The sequence below is a fragment of the Amborella trichopoda genome, chromosome 6 (assembly GCF_054954075.1).
Source record: "Amborella trichopoda isolate Santa Cruz 75 chromosome 6, AtrichopodaSantaCruz75HAP2 v2.0, whole genome shotgun sequence".
Classification (NCBI taxonomy): Eukaryota; Viridiplantae; Streptophyta; class Magnoliopsida; order Amborellales; family Amborellaceae; genus Amborella; species Amborella trichopoda.
This window is the reverse complement of record NC_142341.1, coordinates 45141953-45159547: the sequence shown is the minus strand read 5'-3', so window position 1 is coordinate 45159547 and position 17595 is coordinate 45141953. Positions and strand designations below refer to the sequence as shown.

General features: G+C 34.5%; 1 protein-coding gene across 1 annotated transcript; it reads right to left on the bottom strand.

The window, feature by feature from the left end:
* Positions 1-5892: 5892 nt before the first annotated feature.
* On the bottom strand, positions 5893-12171 carry LOC18442098 (GDSL esterase/lipase At5g14450). The gene is made up of 5 exons (XM_020672056.2): positions 11905-12171; positions 10420-10629; positions 9378-9544; positions 7385-7655; positions 5893-6259 (listed from the first exon to the last, which is right to left on the bottom strand). The coding sequence occupies exons 1-5, from the start codon at positions 12143-12145 to the stop codon at positions 6009-6011; spliced, it is 1140 nt and encodes a 379-aa protein (XP_020527715.1). The 5' UTR covers positions 12146-12171; the 3' UTR covers positions 5893-6008.
* Between the last annotated feature and the right edge of the window lie 5424 nt (positions 12172-17595).

Here is a 17595-nt window from a genome sequence, read left to right as displayed (position 1 = left end):
TTCAGATATAGCCAAACAATAATAATGTATTTCCCATATTGCATCTAAATACTACCCAAACAGTAACAATCCATTTACAGGTTATGTATTATGCAGTAATGTATTACGCCAATAATATATTTGACAGATAATACATTTCCAAGTATCCAAATGGCCCCTAAAGATAAATAAGATAAGATTTGAATAATTTAAGTTGGCTTTCCTTATGCAAACTTAGTATTCTTCGTTTCCCTAAATTTGGAAGAAAAGCTAAGGGGTATGTTAAAATAGCAATCAAATATCCTCCTGATATCCCAGGGTGTTATAGAATTTAATATGATTTTAATTATAGAAGTTAGTGAATATGTTTAGGAACCGCGTATCCTACTAAGATATATTCGAATAAACCCCACATATTCGATATCTAAAAATTATAGTCTGACTTGAATTTACGGGGATACTAAAATTTTTACATGAGGCGGAATTCCACACAGTTGATGGTCTCTCTCTCACCTCGCCCTTTCTTCTCAGGCAAGATACCGGCACGGCGCTACCTCCACCGCCACTGGTTTCAGGAAAGAGGACCATATCAGCGAGCTTCCTACATTCCCCAATGTCAAGGAGGAAGCCGAGGATGAGAAGTGTGACTATGGGGGGTTTTAGGCTTATTCATGATGAGAGAGAGGAGAGACTGATATTGTGATTTACTGTAGAGAGAGGGGAGTAGTCTTTGTGTTGCGGAGTGAAAGAGGTGATGGCGGCTTATACAGAATGATACAGGGTGTGGTGATGAAGGGTTGATAAGTCGAGTTATTTTGGGGGCCTTCAATTTTTTCAGGATTAGTGGGTACTGTCGGATGAGATCCAAAACTTATAAAACTTCAAGAGAGAGAGAGAGATAGCGAGAGCTGCAAGGATTGATTAATTCTGGCTGTCTCATCAGACCTCTTAAATTGATGCTACACAATGCAAGTACCATCGATAGAGCCAGAGGAACCAGGGATGGAGCTACTTGTAAAAGCGATCAAGATAGTAGAGAGAGATGAGAAATTTGGGTGACCCCACCAATTTCTTGAGGGAGGGTTGTATTCTTTGTTATAAATGCAATGAAAAAGAAATCGGAAGCTTCAAGGGGACTTCAAAACGACTCAAAAAAGGGTTTTCTTAAAGAGGAACTCTAAAAATTATCACTCAAAAAGAGGGATTTCTTATAGAGGAAGTCTCAAAATTATCACCAGTCGCAGACCGTCAAACATGTAAAAAAAAACACATATAAGGATAATTTATAATTCATATATGGCAATCGCTTTATTCATATATTTATTTAGAGATTTAAATATTAACATTCTATTTTATCAACTAGATCCTTAGTGAGGTATTTTCTCAATATATTTTTTTATGTACTTTTTTTTTTTTGGGTGCAGTTTGCATACAGATGCATTCATATAGGTGTAGAAGTAAGGAGCACTTTCAAATTTTATCATGGTATATGATTTTGATGTAAAATGTTCTTAAGATTATCTAAAAATCTATTTTTATATCTAATTATAAAATTTTGAATTTAAAAAATCATTAAAATCAAGTAGATTTATAAACATACGAAAATCTTGAAAATGGACGGTGCATATAATATGTTGTAAAATGTATGAGACTTTAAATATTTTTATTTTTCATAGTCATACATCTCGACGTCGAGATGATCAATCAAAAGGTTTTTCAATATTAAAACTACCTTTTCCGATGGATTTTTTAGGGGCATCTGTAGTTCTACATTATATGGTAGCATCCTTATATAAACTTTTTCCTTTTTTTTGCCATAAATTTATGAGTAATTAGTTGTGAATTTCACTTACAAATTAATTATCCCTAAGAAATAGTATATACATTCATCCACAAAAGAAATGAAATAAATATTTGAGAAATTTATTAAAATGCATCTAACTTTTCATCAGTTTAACAATTTACACTTTTTCAACAATTCACATTCATGTGTATTTGATGGGTATTTTGAAATTAATTCAAAATTAGAGGAAAAATATTAAATTGTTGATCTCTTCAGAATATTTTGATAACCAGATATTTTATGTAAGCTATTCACTTGGTGGGAATTTGCATTAGTGGGATGCTATCGAGTGATCCATTTTTATAAATAAATTATTCCTTATTTCATAATATGAAAAAAATATTTATTCATAGTGAAGTCTTTACTAAAGAATAAACTAACAAAAATGATAATAAATAAAAATTATATTAGTATCGATTACATCAAACATACTTATGATTAAGACTAAGTTTAATAATTTATTCATACCAATGTTTTAAAAATTGGCCAATGTCTCGAACTAGTCACCCTCGTGTTTAGAGTTAAACTGAAGGAGTTAGGGTTGTAATGAGGCCTAACCATTGGCTTATGAGTCAACGACCCAGACTCGGGCCTGGTAGGCTTGCAATGAGGCTTAACTACCGACCTATGGTCATAACTTAGAGGTCCAGAAAAGTTAGACTCACAATGAGGTCTAACTGGCGATTTATGACTCAACGACGCAAACACGGGCAGGTTAGGTTTGTGGGCATGACAAAGAGATCCTTACAAGTTGGACTCATAATGAGGTCTAACTGTTGATTTATGAGTCAACGACCCAGACACGGGCAAGTTAGGCTTGTAATGTAATTGCTAGCCTATGTTTATGACAAAGAGATCCAGACAAGTTAGTCTCAAAATGAGGTCTAACTGTCGATTAATGAGTCAACGACCTAGACACGAGGCAGGTTAGGCTCGCAATAAGTCTTACCTACCGGCCTATGGTCATGACGAAGATATCCAGACAAGTTAACACAATAAGGTATAACTGTCGATTTATGAGCAAACTACCAAGACACGGGTAGGTTAGGCTCGCAATGAGGCTTAATTGCCTGCTAATGGTCATGTCGTAGAAGTCCAAATAAGTTACACTCACAATGAGATCTAACTGTCAATGGGTCAACGACCTAGACACAGGCAGGTTAGGCTTGTAGTGAGGCTTAACCGCCGGCTTATGATCATGATGTAAGGATCCAGACAAGTTAGACTCACAACGACGTCGAACTTACGATTATGAGTCAATGACCCCGCAAGTTAGGCTTTCAAAGGCTTAACCGCATTTGAAGAGCTCTTCACGTGCATTTATGAGTCAATCTTCCCAAAAAGTTTCGAGCGTCAAAATCCCTGAATCTACTGTGGTGAGCCTTAATTGACTGCCACACATTGCTACATATCTTTGAGAGCCTTCTTAAGTGGTATGGCAAAGGAATGAAATATGATGTTGTTTACACATAGGTCTACATTTATGGCCACAAAAACATTCTATAACAAAGTCTTCAGTTTTAGCCTGTTAGAAGGGCTTGATTGTTAAGGATTTGTGCGTGTGCACTCTAATGCTCCCACATTAGCATAGTGCACATTTACTCCCTCAAGCACTAGACCTCCTAAGATTTTATTTTTAATCTTATATTTTGGGAACTACCTAAGATTCATTAGACGGTAATTCTCAATAAAAGAAATTGAGTTTTGATTTTCTAACACTTGGATCTCACCCTTTAGTAATTGGCGGGTATCTATCCAATCTTGAGAAATTATTTTTTTTCAAGTGCTTAGAAGGTGTAACTAAGATTTTTTTTTTTGGGGAAAATTATAGATCCCCCCAATTTGTACTTTCTAGACATAATCCCCCACCACCTAATATTTTTTAAACTCCACTCTTAACCTCAACATTATTGGTTCTTGTTATCTGACCCCCACATAAAAAAATTTATTTTTTTTGGACCAAAATACCCCACTTTAACCTATATTTTCTCACAAAATATAACAGCCCACGTGTGCCAGTCAGGCACAAAAATTTGTTTGACCTCCGTCTTTCAAATATTTGCTAGACCAATTTCTATTAATAACATTTTGCGTATATAATGTGCCAGACTAGCTTAGATTGAAATTGTGTCGGTCCGACACAAAATGTGTAGGGCGGACTTATTTATTCAAGCTGTGCTGGTCCAACAGCAAATGACTCGAGCAGAATTATAGAGAAAGAAAGTAGGAGCATGATAAGAAAATGACAAACGTGGGTTAAAATGGAGGTACTTTAAAAAAAAAATCAACTTTTTTTACTAGGAACAAATGCAAGCATAAATAATATCGAGGTTAATATTATGGTATAAAATTATTTTATAGGAGACGTGCATAAAAAATACCAATCAGGGGAGTCTATAATTCCCCAATTTTTTATTGCAATTAATTTGTGGAGTGAAGAGGTTGTATCCCGGAGACTTGAGGTCCTAAAGTTAATCCTAGAAGGGACTTTACCCACAGGTGTAAATAGGCAATACACTCCCATGGGAGTAAAATATGTGTACACTTGTTACTTTGTTGAATGCTCAAACGTCTCACCTCTGCATTGCATTTTTCTGGCTGTAGAGCTTTCTAGTGTCTAGGCTGTGGAGAGCATGTGTGCGTTTTGCCTTTGAGATCCTTGCTCCAAGAAAAAAATGGCTCGCTTAGTGCACCCTCAGTAGTCATTATTAAGCCTTTTAGGTGCTTGGTCAATTGATACAATCATTTCTATCACCCCTGATTATATGGAGTCATTTGGTTGTGAAGTTGATCATATATGCCACAATCAAGCACTCAGACAATCTCATTGGACATTGGTGCGACTCTAACAGATGATAAGAAGATAAAAAGTAGATAGATGATAAGAAGATAAAAAGTAGATTTAGGTGGATTGGTTATGTATAGTACAGTCTTAGTACAATACTTGTTAGGAGGTACGAGTTGATTTAAGTGGAAGGTTATAAAAAGGTAAAAAATAGGTTTAATAAGACATGGTTGGAACTAGTGAGAAAAGATATGACGATTTTTGACCTCACTGAGTGTATGTACCTTAATAGAGTAAAATAACTGATTAAAATTCATAACAGACTTCAAATAGTCGGAAAAATACTTAAAAGGATGATGATCACGATCTCACAATGGCTTTATTTTTTCATAATCCCATCGACTTCATTTACAATGGATATTACGTTTAGGTGCTTAGTCAAATGGTTGGGTAGGTTGAACTTGTTTGGATCCATCACCGGCGGCATATATTTCCAATGGCACAACTCCAGCCGCTCATCTCATCTACAAGAGCTTGTAGTGATTATAACCTTCTTATATTGATAGTGAATATTTTCCCTTATAATATGGAGGATTATATAAAGAAGCCACTTATATTTAGTAAAAGGAGGTCGCACGCACTCTTGTCTATTAGATTTTAAATCAGGTGGTTGTAAGAGTGTCATTGACTAAATTCAGTTCAAAAGAAATTTTTCCGAACTTGATGATTCACCCCGAGACATCTAGTTTGACATTTAATAGCTAGCCGTAATTGTGATCACCCATGAGAAAAATAAATAGTCTTGAAACATACAATCCCAATTTCCACTTTTTGTTATCAATTTCCACGAATAATTTTGTAATTATTTTGTAGTTACTGATAATCAATATCAATGCTCTTGTCAAAAAAAAAAAAAAAATTCCTCGAATAATTTTGGACTAGGGGTATTCGTATAATCCATTTCATCGAATAATTTTCAGTTTTTCCAAGTTTGGCCGATTGACATTTGCCTATGGCAAGGGGCTAAAACCATTTTAGAAGCCGGAATGAAACCATCTAAATCATCTAGCCACCTATTTTCCTCTCTCTTTCTCTCTCTCTCTCTCTCACAACAATGTTAGTTTCATGCAAACTAGCATCGCAAAACTAAACTCATTTGTATCCAGCAGGAAGCTCATTTGCAATATATGCTTTACGTGCTCACCAGCAATCCATGATTACTAAAGAAACCAAGAGTAAGAAAAGCAACAACAAAAAAAAAAAAAAATCATTAAAAATTGGCAAATACCAAAATTAGGATATTTTTATTTTTTGATAAGTCCTAGTCCCAGTCCGAATCAGAGTTGTGGAAGAAGCAAATTACCAAAACATTAAAACCGCATGAGAAAGTTCAGTTTGGTGTCAAGGATCAACCCTTTTACAAGCTTGAGGAAGGGGAAGAGGGGGTTCAGATAGCTGGCCATTGAGTATATGATTTGCTATCCATTGGTTGGCAGCATGAGAATAATGGACCCCATCCCAACTCACATACATAGATGGGTTACCACATGAGCTGCCATAGATCTCAGTCCCATTCACAACTGCCTTCCTTCCACATCCAACAGTGTAGTCCCCAGCATGACCACAACAAAACTTCATGGGATCACCAAAACCTACCACATAAATAAAAATAAATAAATAAAATACAGAAAAGGATTTGAGAGAGAGAGAGCACTTTGGACCCTGGGCTACTTGCAAGAAGATTACTGAGCATACATTAAATCCATGGCTCTAAGACCCAAATAGTTAAAGTCCGCATGTGCTATCATTTTCATCCAATTAGTCTTGAGCTGGTGAAGTTTCAGTAGATGATTTATGAGTTTATGGTCTTGGAATTTTAGGGTAGATTGAGACATTATTGTTTGAAATGTCATTTTTTTTTTCTTTTCTTTTCTTTTTTTTTTTTAGTGTTCTTCTAATTTCTCTCTGTAGCAGAGGTGACTCTTATATATGATAGTGGACATAAGCAGTGCAATGGTATTGATTCATCATTGGAGATGCTTTGTGGGGCTGGCAATGGGCCTAGTGGCCTGGCTCGGCTTTAAAAAGGTCGGGCTCAGGGACAGTGCGTTCGGAGGGTTGTGCTAGCTTGACGACAGGGCTTGCCTCAGGCGAGCCCTATAGGGATAAGGGGTAGGGCAGGCCCTGGCTCAGGCCCAGTCTATTACCACCCCTAATACCCTGGAAAATCTAGACTTGGACAACATTTGGGCCTACAGGGCTAGTCATACGAATTAAATTGTTATGGACATTCATTCACTTGCTTTTATCTTAAGTACGAACCAATACGAGGTGAAAAATGCTTCCTTACAAGCAAACTTCCAAGAAAAAGATTTTGGGACACAACCTGAGGGTTTTATTATACAAAGAGAGGAAACCTTGATCGATTTTGCAATCCTATGCCTTTTTTTTTTTTTGTTAATTTTTTTAAGATCCTGAGCTTGATCAGTTTTTGCTTAACCAAACCGACCCATTGGATAGGTCTGAGTAACTCCACCAGGTCTGGATCGACTCAAACCCACCCTTAAGGAACAGAAGTTGTTTTGCCTTCTTTTGGGAATTGTGAAAAAATTAGACACCACCAGTAGGCACATCAAACTCACACATGATGAACTACCTATACCAATAACTTTCTATTGATTGATTTCCAAAATGTGTGTAGTGAACTAACAATATGAACAATTTTCTATAGATTGATTTCCAAACTGTGTGTGTATATATAGAAATTAATTTTGTACCTTGCTCCTTGGCATGAGTGATGAGGTTAAATTTGGCAGAGTAGACATCCACATATGTGAGCGCAGCAAGAGGGAGTTGTTTCCTAAGTTGAGAAACCATTACTTTGAGTTGCCTGTTGAACTCTTGAGCCACATCGTTTTGTGTGTATACACAACCATATTTATCAATATTCCGGGGCTTCAAAGGATAATATATAACTGAAAGTGGTAGGCACCCAATTGGACCAGTGTTATGAATCCAAAAACTTCGTGCCCCTTGTCCATAGAGAAGCTGCACCATACAAAAGGATGAGGGTTTCCAAGTTCAAGCACATGATTTGATAATCACTCGGTTAAAATTCTTAAAGTATATTTTCTAGATATTATATTTGTCTTTATTTTATTTTATTATGAGTGATGTAGTGAGGTTTTAATCCGTAGTTTTGTGTAACATGAAGTTATGGAACTACTAGGCAGTTAGTAATTATTGTTGTAAGTTATTAGTTATTATTGTGAGTGGGGAGTTATTGTAGTAAATACGATTGTTAGTGTCTTTACTTAAAGAGAGGTGTGTAGTGAGAAAATTAAGTCACATGCGTTAAAGTTAATCTTGGGTGTCAAGATTGTAGTGTCTTTTCGTACAATATTTTTCGTTTTTTAATGAAAGATTAGTTTTTCTTCCACTTTATATGGGTTCTTCTTCTTCTTTCTATTTCCTTGTGAGTCTTGGGCGAGAAGCGGATTGTTACGGTGTTGTGGAATCCGTCTTTCACTACATATAGTTTCTCTACATATAGGTGAAATGGTTCACAGTAGTTTCAACTTCAAGTAGCCAGTATTTTAGTAAGGTTTTTGTTTGAGAGCATGAGTAATCTTAATTCTTGACTTATGAGGGATTGTCCTAAAGGAAAATATGTATGGCTTTAATTCGTTATTATTACATAGAATGTATTCTTAATTCATTTTTTCTTTTTTTAAAAAAAATCTAATTTCTTAAATCATCTTTCTTAGGAATTACTTTTCATCGGCATATTTAGAATACGGATTTCTTATGGGCAAAGATATTGTATTTTCGCCCATAGGCTTGTGTAATCAGATTTTTTTGGACAACATGGATTAAAAGTCTGCTAGTGATGCTGTCACGGACATAGCATGTTCATGACATAATTTTTTCATGCATAAAAATATGAGCAACTACTATAGCTCCCATAGATCCGTGGCGGTTCAATTTCGCCTATAGGCATTTTTACAAGTTATATATATATATATATATAACCACATACCTCCCCATAGGCAATGGTGGGCAAAACGATATAGGGCAATCTGATGTTCCCATTCTTGAACCGGCCAACAAATGGTGTAGTTTGATATTTTAAATGTCCGACTACATAAATTTTAAAAATAAATAAATAAATTTAAAACATATAGTTTGATATTAGAAACATCAAACTAGGTCAAAATGAGAAAGGAAATCAAAAAATTTGAGAGAGTAGGACCTCATAATAAAGTATGTGAAGTTACTTACTAAACGATAATTCTGGTAATTTTATCAAAGTTCATACCTAAAAAAAACCTTACTTTTAGAAACGAGATCACCACTACAACAACATACGGTAATCAACACCCTTCCCAGGATTAGAAAGAGATGTAAATCTAAGAGAGCATAAAATACAAATCATTTTACTGGTGGGGCTGAGCCGTAACTTGAGTTATTACAAGTAAACTCTTCAAATCGTGAATAAGTAAATTCTAAATTGTGGATAACCTCGTCAAAATTATTTTACGTTATTAGATGGGTTGTTACCTAAAATATTGCTTTTACTTTGGTTTTTATTTTTGAGTAATTCAGAGGGACAAGACAGGCCCTTACCTGTTTTCTAAGTAGATTTGGTTTGGTATAAGCTCAATGGCCTCCATAAACGAGTTTGGGACAAGGATCACATAACACAGTTATGCCCTCAAAAAAAAAAAAAAAAAAAAAAAGAATCAGAGACTATGGTTTCTGAGAGTTTACTTGGATGACTTGTGACAGGCCGACAAGGATTTTGGGGATTGAAGCTCGGACCCCATCGTCTGACATAGTTCGGAATCCGGCAACAAGGTCATTTTGGCCTATGTCAAAAGTATACAATGCCTTGCAGAAGTCCTCAGGCTTTGGGACGTTAGCCTTTAGTGCATTCTCTAATAGAAGAACAGTACAACTTAAATATGAGCTACATATTTGAAGGAAATATGAATTCTTGTCAAAAAAAACAAATGATAATAATAATAATAGTAATAAAAATGGAAAAGGGGGCTTGCCCATTGCTTCCAATGAAGAGAAGACAGAAGTGTTGAGACTTGGGAGCAACCTTTCTTGGAAATACCTTGCTAGGTTGATTTTTTAGTCCAAACTTTATATAAAAATTACTAACCGTTTCTTTTTAAAATAAAAATATTTGAATTTTGAGTTTTTTGAGACAGATCTAACCCATCAAAATGGACGGTCTCTATCAATCTTTAGGTATTAGTGTTTTTTATTATACAGAGTTTATTTCTGATTTTTTTTTTTGCTGAGATTATTCTATGGAATGTAGAAATTACGTCCCAAAAACTTGAGATCTAAAAAGTATTCCTATTTTGCCCGAGGGATAAAATAGATAGTAATACTCAATAGAGAGGAGGAAATCTTTTAGTAAAAGATTTTATACTCTTACTACTATGTCTATAGGTTTTGAATGTTCGGATAATAGGTTATTTTAGTGAGCCACATTATTTGTGGGTTAAAATTTTCAGTCATAATAATTGTAAGCACATTTTTGAAATAAAAGGAAGAACAATATTACAAATTTCAAAAAATTGTGGTACTAAGTAAATTTTTTTCTTTTTTTTTTTTTTCAACATAATGTTTTCGAAGTTCTCAAGTGTGTTTTACTAAGCAATAGGAATTATATGGTCGAAAGATAAAAACTTTATCCAGATACTTAAATCATGAATGCTCTTAACAAAAGCACACTAACAACTACTTGTGCTGTTTTCTTACTGAAGAACAAAAATAACGATAGGAATAGAAGTACCTTTGACATAAAGGGCGTTTGATCTAGATTTGAACTGGTCGAATTGTAATATTTGTATGTCCAAGGAGAAGGGGCTCACCCCACCTTCAAACAAAGTGACATTTTGTGGTCGAATTGTGGACCCACCTGTTGCGAAATTCGCACCATGCCGAAAACCCTCCCCCAAAGAGTCTAAGTATGCAGTCAAGTATGGCAATCCCAAGTTCTCAGCTACAAGGCAAGAGAGAAGAATCCATGAACACATAATAATTTCTAGGAAATCACTCCTTCATACCGACTCTAAAATTTTTCGGACCTTCTTTGTAATTTTTGCCTATGAACAAAGCATTTCGTATTTTAGAAAAAAATTTAGGATCCGTATGTAAATCACTATTGGATGCTTTCTAATTTGGAAAAGAAAAGCAAATAAAATCAATTGGGTTACTGTTTGCAACAAACCTTATGGCACGATACTAAGATATCCATCACACCAAATATTTTCTTTTAGAAGAAAAACTATGTTAAAAAGGTTGCATTTTCTTTGAAACTACATTAACCAGCTCTTTTAGAAGCTGCCAATAAATGTAACATGAATCTATACGATAAAAGCAACATAAATGTCAGACATTCCTTTAAACGACCTAGCATTATCCGCACATAATGATCTCCATCCTCATTTCAAAGAGATTTGTGTAGTGAAGTTTTATGTAGAAACATTCACTTCACCCCGTATGGACGTATTCTTTTTCTATGCAGTTTTGGAATAGAAATTGAATTTCATATCCAAAATTGCTTATGTCAACTGCTAACTACTCAAACTCGAGTCCCTGCATAGTTGGAGTTTGACCTGGACATAATCCAACAATTCATTGCCAACTTCTAATGGCAGGGAGATGTGAAGGTTCCTAAACTGTGTTTAGGAACTCCTCTCAAACCAGGCACTCAATCCTGTACTCGAGGTGAGTCAACCACATCAAACCCTAGGGGCCTTGCCTGAGTACTATTGTGCAGGGTAAAAGCCCTAGAAAATTTTAAAAAATAAGAAAAATGAAAAAATAAAATAAATGTAGTAAAATTTCAAATAAATTCTAAAAATTATATAAAAAAATTGAATTTTAAAAAAACTAGTTTGGACCATTTTAAAAAATAAAAAAGAAAAGAAAAATATGAATGAGGATTACGACAAAAATACCCATCCAATCTTTACCAAGGACATCCAAACTATATAGATAAATTTATACAAGAATCCCATAATTTTTACCATTTTTAGGATTTTTTAAAAGCTTTTTTATTTACACCCAATTGTACATACAACTTAGTTCACTGAGGGCATTTACTTGTCATGATTATTATTATTATTCTTAATTTAGAGGAAATATTTACAGCAATAATCAACACCTTAGCCAATCAAATCTAGTATCATTCATCATCACCATCACAGTGCATGTTAACTTCAGCCTAAAAAGCTCGTCCAAAGTTCTCGACCATGTATTAGAGCCGACATACCAATGAAATCTATCATCAAACGACCGTCGCACACCCTCCCCGAAGGCTTGCGGAAGAAGGTCTCACCGTTAGGAGGGGGAACCTCGAAAAAGGACGCGGAGATGGCTCCTGTATCAGAGTTTGAATCACCAAAGTTGAAAATTGCAGGGAATTCACATTTTCCATTAAGCCCCATAACCATCATTCTCTCCTCTCCATTCCAAGCCACACTCAAAAGCAAAACCCACCATAGAAAAGCCATTCTCTTTCCCTCTCTCTCTGATCTCTAATCTCTCTGTGTACAAGAATGCGTAATGGGAATAAATAGAGGAGTTGGGTTAGAGAGGGGCATGAGAGCCCCGTGGGGTTGAGTGAGAGATCTGCTGACACTTGGGTTTGATGGTTTTCTGATTTGTGCAACAGATGGGTGCTTAAAGCCGATTCACAGCTCACTGCTTTACGTTTACCATGTTCGAACTGAATCATGCTTTTCTTGAACGGAAAGCGGCTGGCCAGTGCTAAAGACTGTAACGGAAGTTGGCGGAAGAGGTTTCTATAAGGCATACGATGAAAACAAAATAAAGTCTCCCCTCAAATCCTGAGGAAGTACTTTCAGCCACCCAAATTTGTATGATGACTCTCAAATCAATTTCTAACGCCGATAATAAAATTTGAAATTCAAAAAATGGCACACTTATTTTTTTAAGGCAAAATGAACGGTCTAGATAATTTGTTATAATAGATATTATTTTTAGAGTTTGAAATAGTAATTTTTTTTCACAACCATGATGTTCAAGCCAAGATAATCGATGAAAGATTTTCCAATGCTTGACTTGCAATTTATGATGAGTTATGAGGTGAGGATTTGATTATTTTGATAGGGATGCAGCCCTATCAAATCTTTTCCTAAAATGGTAGGGTATATCATGAAATTGAAATTTCTTTGAGGCTTATAATGATATATTTCCATGGGTGTGGTTTGTATGTGGTTGTGGGGTTGTGGGGCGTACCTCTAAATAGGGTTGAAAGATGATTTTTTAATAGAACAATTTGTTTTTGATGGTTTGAAATTTTATTTTTATATCTAATTAAAGAATTTAAAGATTCAAAAATAATGTATATTGAGTAGATATATGAACACTTTAAAATATTGAAAATTGACTGCCTCGATGATGCATTATAAGATGCATTATTTTTCAAACTCGAAATCATATATATCGAGGTTGAGATAATCGATTGGAAGGTTTTTCGATATCAAAATAACTTCTTCTAGTGAATATTTATGGTACGCCTCAATTTGACTGCTCGGCGCCTTAACCTTAGATAAACTTATTCCTTTTTCCATATAACCCTACAACTTTGTTAAAAAAATTACATGAATGGCTAGAGCTAAAAGATGCTTCACACGGAACCCCTAACTAAAAACCCCACAACGACTTTATGTTGGCATCATGACCCAAATGTCCTTCCCATCAACTAATAAAGACAAAAATTAATCAATATATGTTTAATTTGGTGATAGTAAAAAGTCGCCATAACCATGTCTTCTTTAAAACAATTGAGGGTATTATGATAAAAATAAGAAAATAAATTTCTCAAGTGTAGTAACCGTATATTGTATGGGCACATGACACAACTAATAATAAATTTATATAAAAATTGCATATTACGCATATAGCAATGGCTAGTTGTACATTGCATGATATAAAGGAAAAAGTTTATATAAGGATGCAACCGTATAATGCAGAACTACAGATGTATCTCAAAAATCCATCGGAAAAGGTGGTTTTAATGTTGAAAAACCCTTTGATTGATCATCGAGATGTATGACCATGAAAAATAATAGTGCATTATACAACATATTATCTACACCGTCTATTTTCAAGATTTTTATGTTTATAGATCTATTTGATTTTAACCATTTTAAAATTTTATAATTAGATATAAAATAAATTTTGAGATAATCCTAACAACAATTTACACCAAAATTATATACCATGATAAAATTTGAAAGTGCACCTTACCACTACAGCTATGGATGCATCTGTATGCCAACTGCACCCTTATATAAATCGCATTGTTGTACCATCAATTGATCAATGAGTAAAATTCAGTTCTTCTTTCATGGTAGCAGAGCCCTACACTGTCTAGATTGATTGTCTATGTCTTCTTTAAAACAATTGAGGGTATTATGATAAAAGTAAGAGAAGAAATTTCGCCAAGTGTAGTAACTATATATTGCATGGGCAAATGGCACAACTATTTAATAAATGTGTATAAAAATTGCATCTTACGCTTATAGCAATTGCTAGTTATAATTGAATGTACATGCCTCTTTTTTTATATAAATCGCATTATTGTATCATCATCAATTGACCAAAGAGTAAAATTCAATTCTTTTTTCATGGTATCAGAGGCCTACTCTGTCTAGATTGATTTTCTATAATTCCATCATTGTTGCTACTGATTTAAATGGCTTTCAGTAATCCCACAATCTGCAACGAATCTGGGTACTCAAGATAAGGATTGGTTGTGTTTCTGACAAGGTAATTTCCTGCTGAAGATTTGCCAGGGACTTTTTTTGCTTCTGCTTGCTAGAATCTGGCGTAAATATCAGGTCTAATATTTTTTCCATCTCTCAATTATCACCATTATCTCTCTTGATGTGGTCACGGCTTCTTCTTAGTTTTCATTCACTAATGCTAAGGTCAAGAATGTTGGATTTAGTGCTATCCAAAATCACTGACATTGAGATATTCTTATATTATATGGGATTGAGATATTCTTATATCACATGGAATTGAGCTATTTTCTTATTATGTTTGGTTGATATTGAAATTTGATAGGTTTCCTAAATGAAATAGAAATCCAAAAAAAAATAACACTTTTGGATATATCTTTTGATCTTTTGAGATATATGTAAGAACAATAGGAAATTTTTTATTTAATATGGAATCTGAATCTCCAATATATGGGATGAAAGCGAAGATAATTAGTGTACTCTATTTGAGTCAACATATGAGAACGGTTATTCCTCTAGAGAGAGAAGGAGGGGCAAGGCCTCTTGTGCATAAGATGCAAGGTTTCCTCTTAAAGAGAAGAGAGCTTCTTATGGAAAGAACATTGTAATTGTATCTCATGAAAATTGAGAGGCTTGTTTATTGTAAAGAAGTTGTTCTTTAGAGATTTTTTATTATTTTCCTTTTAGTTAGAGAGAAAGTCAATTTCTTGTTGCTCTTGCATCTCTATCTAGTATTGTCGGTAATAGTTGTCAAAAGTAAAGAGAAGGAAGGGAGAGTGGTTTAAAAGGGTTTGCTCGGCTTAATTTTGTCGAGGTTAGAGAGGTAACTTTATGTTCCAAAACTTTTTATATAATTTTCATTGGTATATTAGATTTCAGTTTCGTTCCCGTGGATTTCGGGGCGAACTACGTAAATCTTTGTGTTCTTGTATATGTATGTTTCATACTTTATTTATCGTACTTTATTTGCCAAAAAAAATAAAATCGACCCATCGGGTTTAGAGCTTCCGCTCACAACAAAGAAGGCCTCTGGTTCTCGTCCCTTGTTTGAGTTTAGAGGATACATCTCTTTCCATTTCCTGTCATATATTTTCTCATTCTCCGTCGCTCTACTTTTTTGGGATATCAGTTATCTTAGTACGCCTCTATCATTCTATGTTATTTTATTAAAAAAAATAAAAAATAATAATTATTATTAAAAATATCTTTCTTGTTCCCAATTATCTACTCTACTTTATTCTGTTACATCTAATTTGTAGTTTCTATTGTTCACTAGGGTACTTCTTCTCTTCTCTATTTCTTGCCCAGTCAAAGCTTATTCTAGCCCCATAAGGTGAATTTGGTGTAATTTTTTTAACCATTCCAATGGAAAATTAGATTATTATGCTAGTATTAGCTTATCGACAGTGACACTCACACTGGAGCAACTGCTATGCTTTTACAGTTGTGATTGGCCTCTTGACCCTCTGCATTCTTTATGGTAGCTCTATTTTCACTTCTTGGTTGATCGACTCAAGAGCTTCTCGTCATATGACAACTAATGAGTCTATCCTGGTTAATTATAAATCTTTTTCTGATACCACTTGTAATGTTAATGGGGTCACTACGAAAGGTTTAAAAAATAGTTTTATTTCTCTTACCTCTAATCCTTCTGATAGATTAAAGGTTTATAATATCTATCATGCCCCTTTTATTATCATGAATCTTCTTTCTGTTAGTCAAATCACTCGCTCAAATTGGAATATTATATTTTGTCCTCTTGGTTTTTACATGCATGATCGGCAGTCAAGGAAGATGATTTTGGGTAGGCCTAAAGTTGGAGATCTATACTACCTAGATTCATTTCATATGCCAAATCCTTCTATTTCTTTTGTATCGCGTAAAATTTGTCATAACACTTCTTTATCCACTTTTATCCCCAAAAGCTTTATGGCCAGAAGTGGTTTGCACAACAATTTATCTTAACAATATTATGCCATCATCTAATTTATTTGGGAAGTTACCTTTTGAAAAACTTTTCACTCACTACGACTATTCCCTTCTTTGTGTGTATGTGTTTTGCACTCCTGCCCTCAACTGAGAGAGATGAGTTATCTCCCGAAGCTGTAAAACATTCTTTTTTAGTTTAAAAGTTGGTCATAGTTATCTACTCTCTCAGCTTAAATATGCCTAGTTAATAATACCAAACGAGTTGATACCCCCACTGAATTGAATGTTCAAACTTTGGGCTAGGGATGACGAACTTCTCCCTGACCCAAAATTTTATTAATAACAGGATGGGAAACAGATATCTCTCATAGTTTCCCAGCCATATTCTTTATGCAATTGCTTTGGTCAACCAATTTTTGAATGCTCCTCAATCTATTCATCTAGCTGCAGTATCACAAATAATTCGTTGTGTCCGGGATACTATGCATCAAGTTTTATTCTTGTCTTCTTCTTCCTCGCTTTAGCTTCAATCATAAATTGACTCCGATTTTATAGGAAACCTCTGACTAACAGAAAGCCCACTTCAAGATTTTCACTTTTGTTCGAGATTTTTCTTATATTATGGGAAAACAGTAAATAAAAATGTATTGTCTAATCTACAACTGAAGCCGAATATGGGGACATGGCACATACTACCACCAAGATTGTTTGGCTTCGTTGGTTGTTGGTTGTCATGGGTGAGGATATTACTATTTCTTACACTATTATATTGTGATTATAAGAGCGCCATCTATTTTTCAAAGAATTTATATTTTCATGAACACACCAACGATATTGAAGTTAATTGTCATTTTGTGTGGCAAGAATATATGGATGGCACTATTTCTATCACATATGTGTCCTCTTCTAAGCAACTTCCGGGCTTTTTTATGGAATCTTATTACGCGCATCATTTCTCACAGTTTCTCTCCAAACTCTAAATGCTTACTTTCAAACCATCAAGAGTTTGAGGGGGATTGTGAACAAATATAGCAACCATATATTGCATAGGCATAGTGCACAACTGTATACTAAAACTTTAAAAAACTTGTGTCACACAAATATAGCAAATGCTAGTTGTATACTGCACCTACATACCTTCTTTTTGTATAAACCATTGTAACATTCATTGTTCAATGAATAGAATATAGTTTTTTTCACATTCTTAGAAGTAAGATAACCTATTGATCTCTTTAAAAGGCCGTATGTCGGGGTCATGGGAA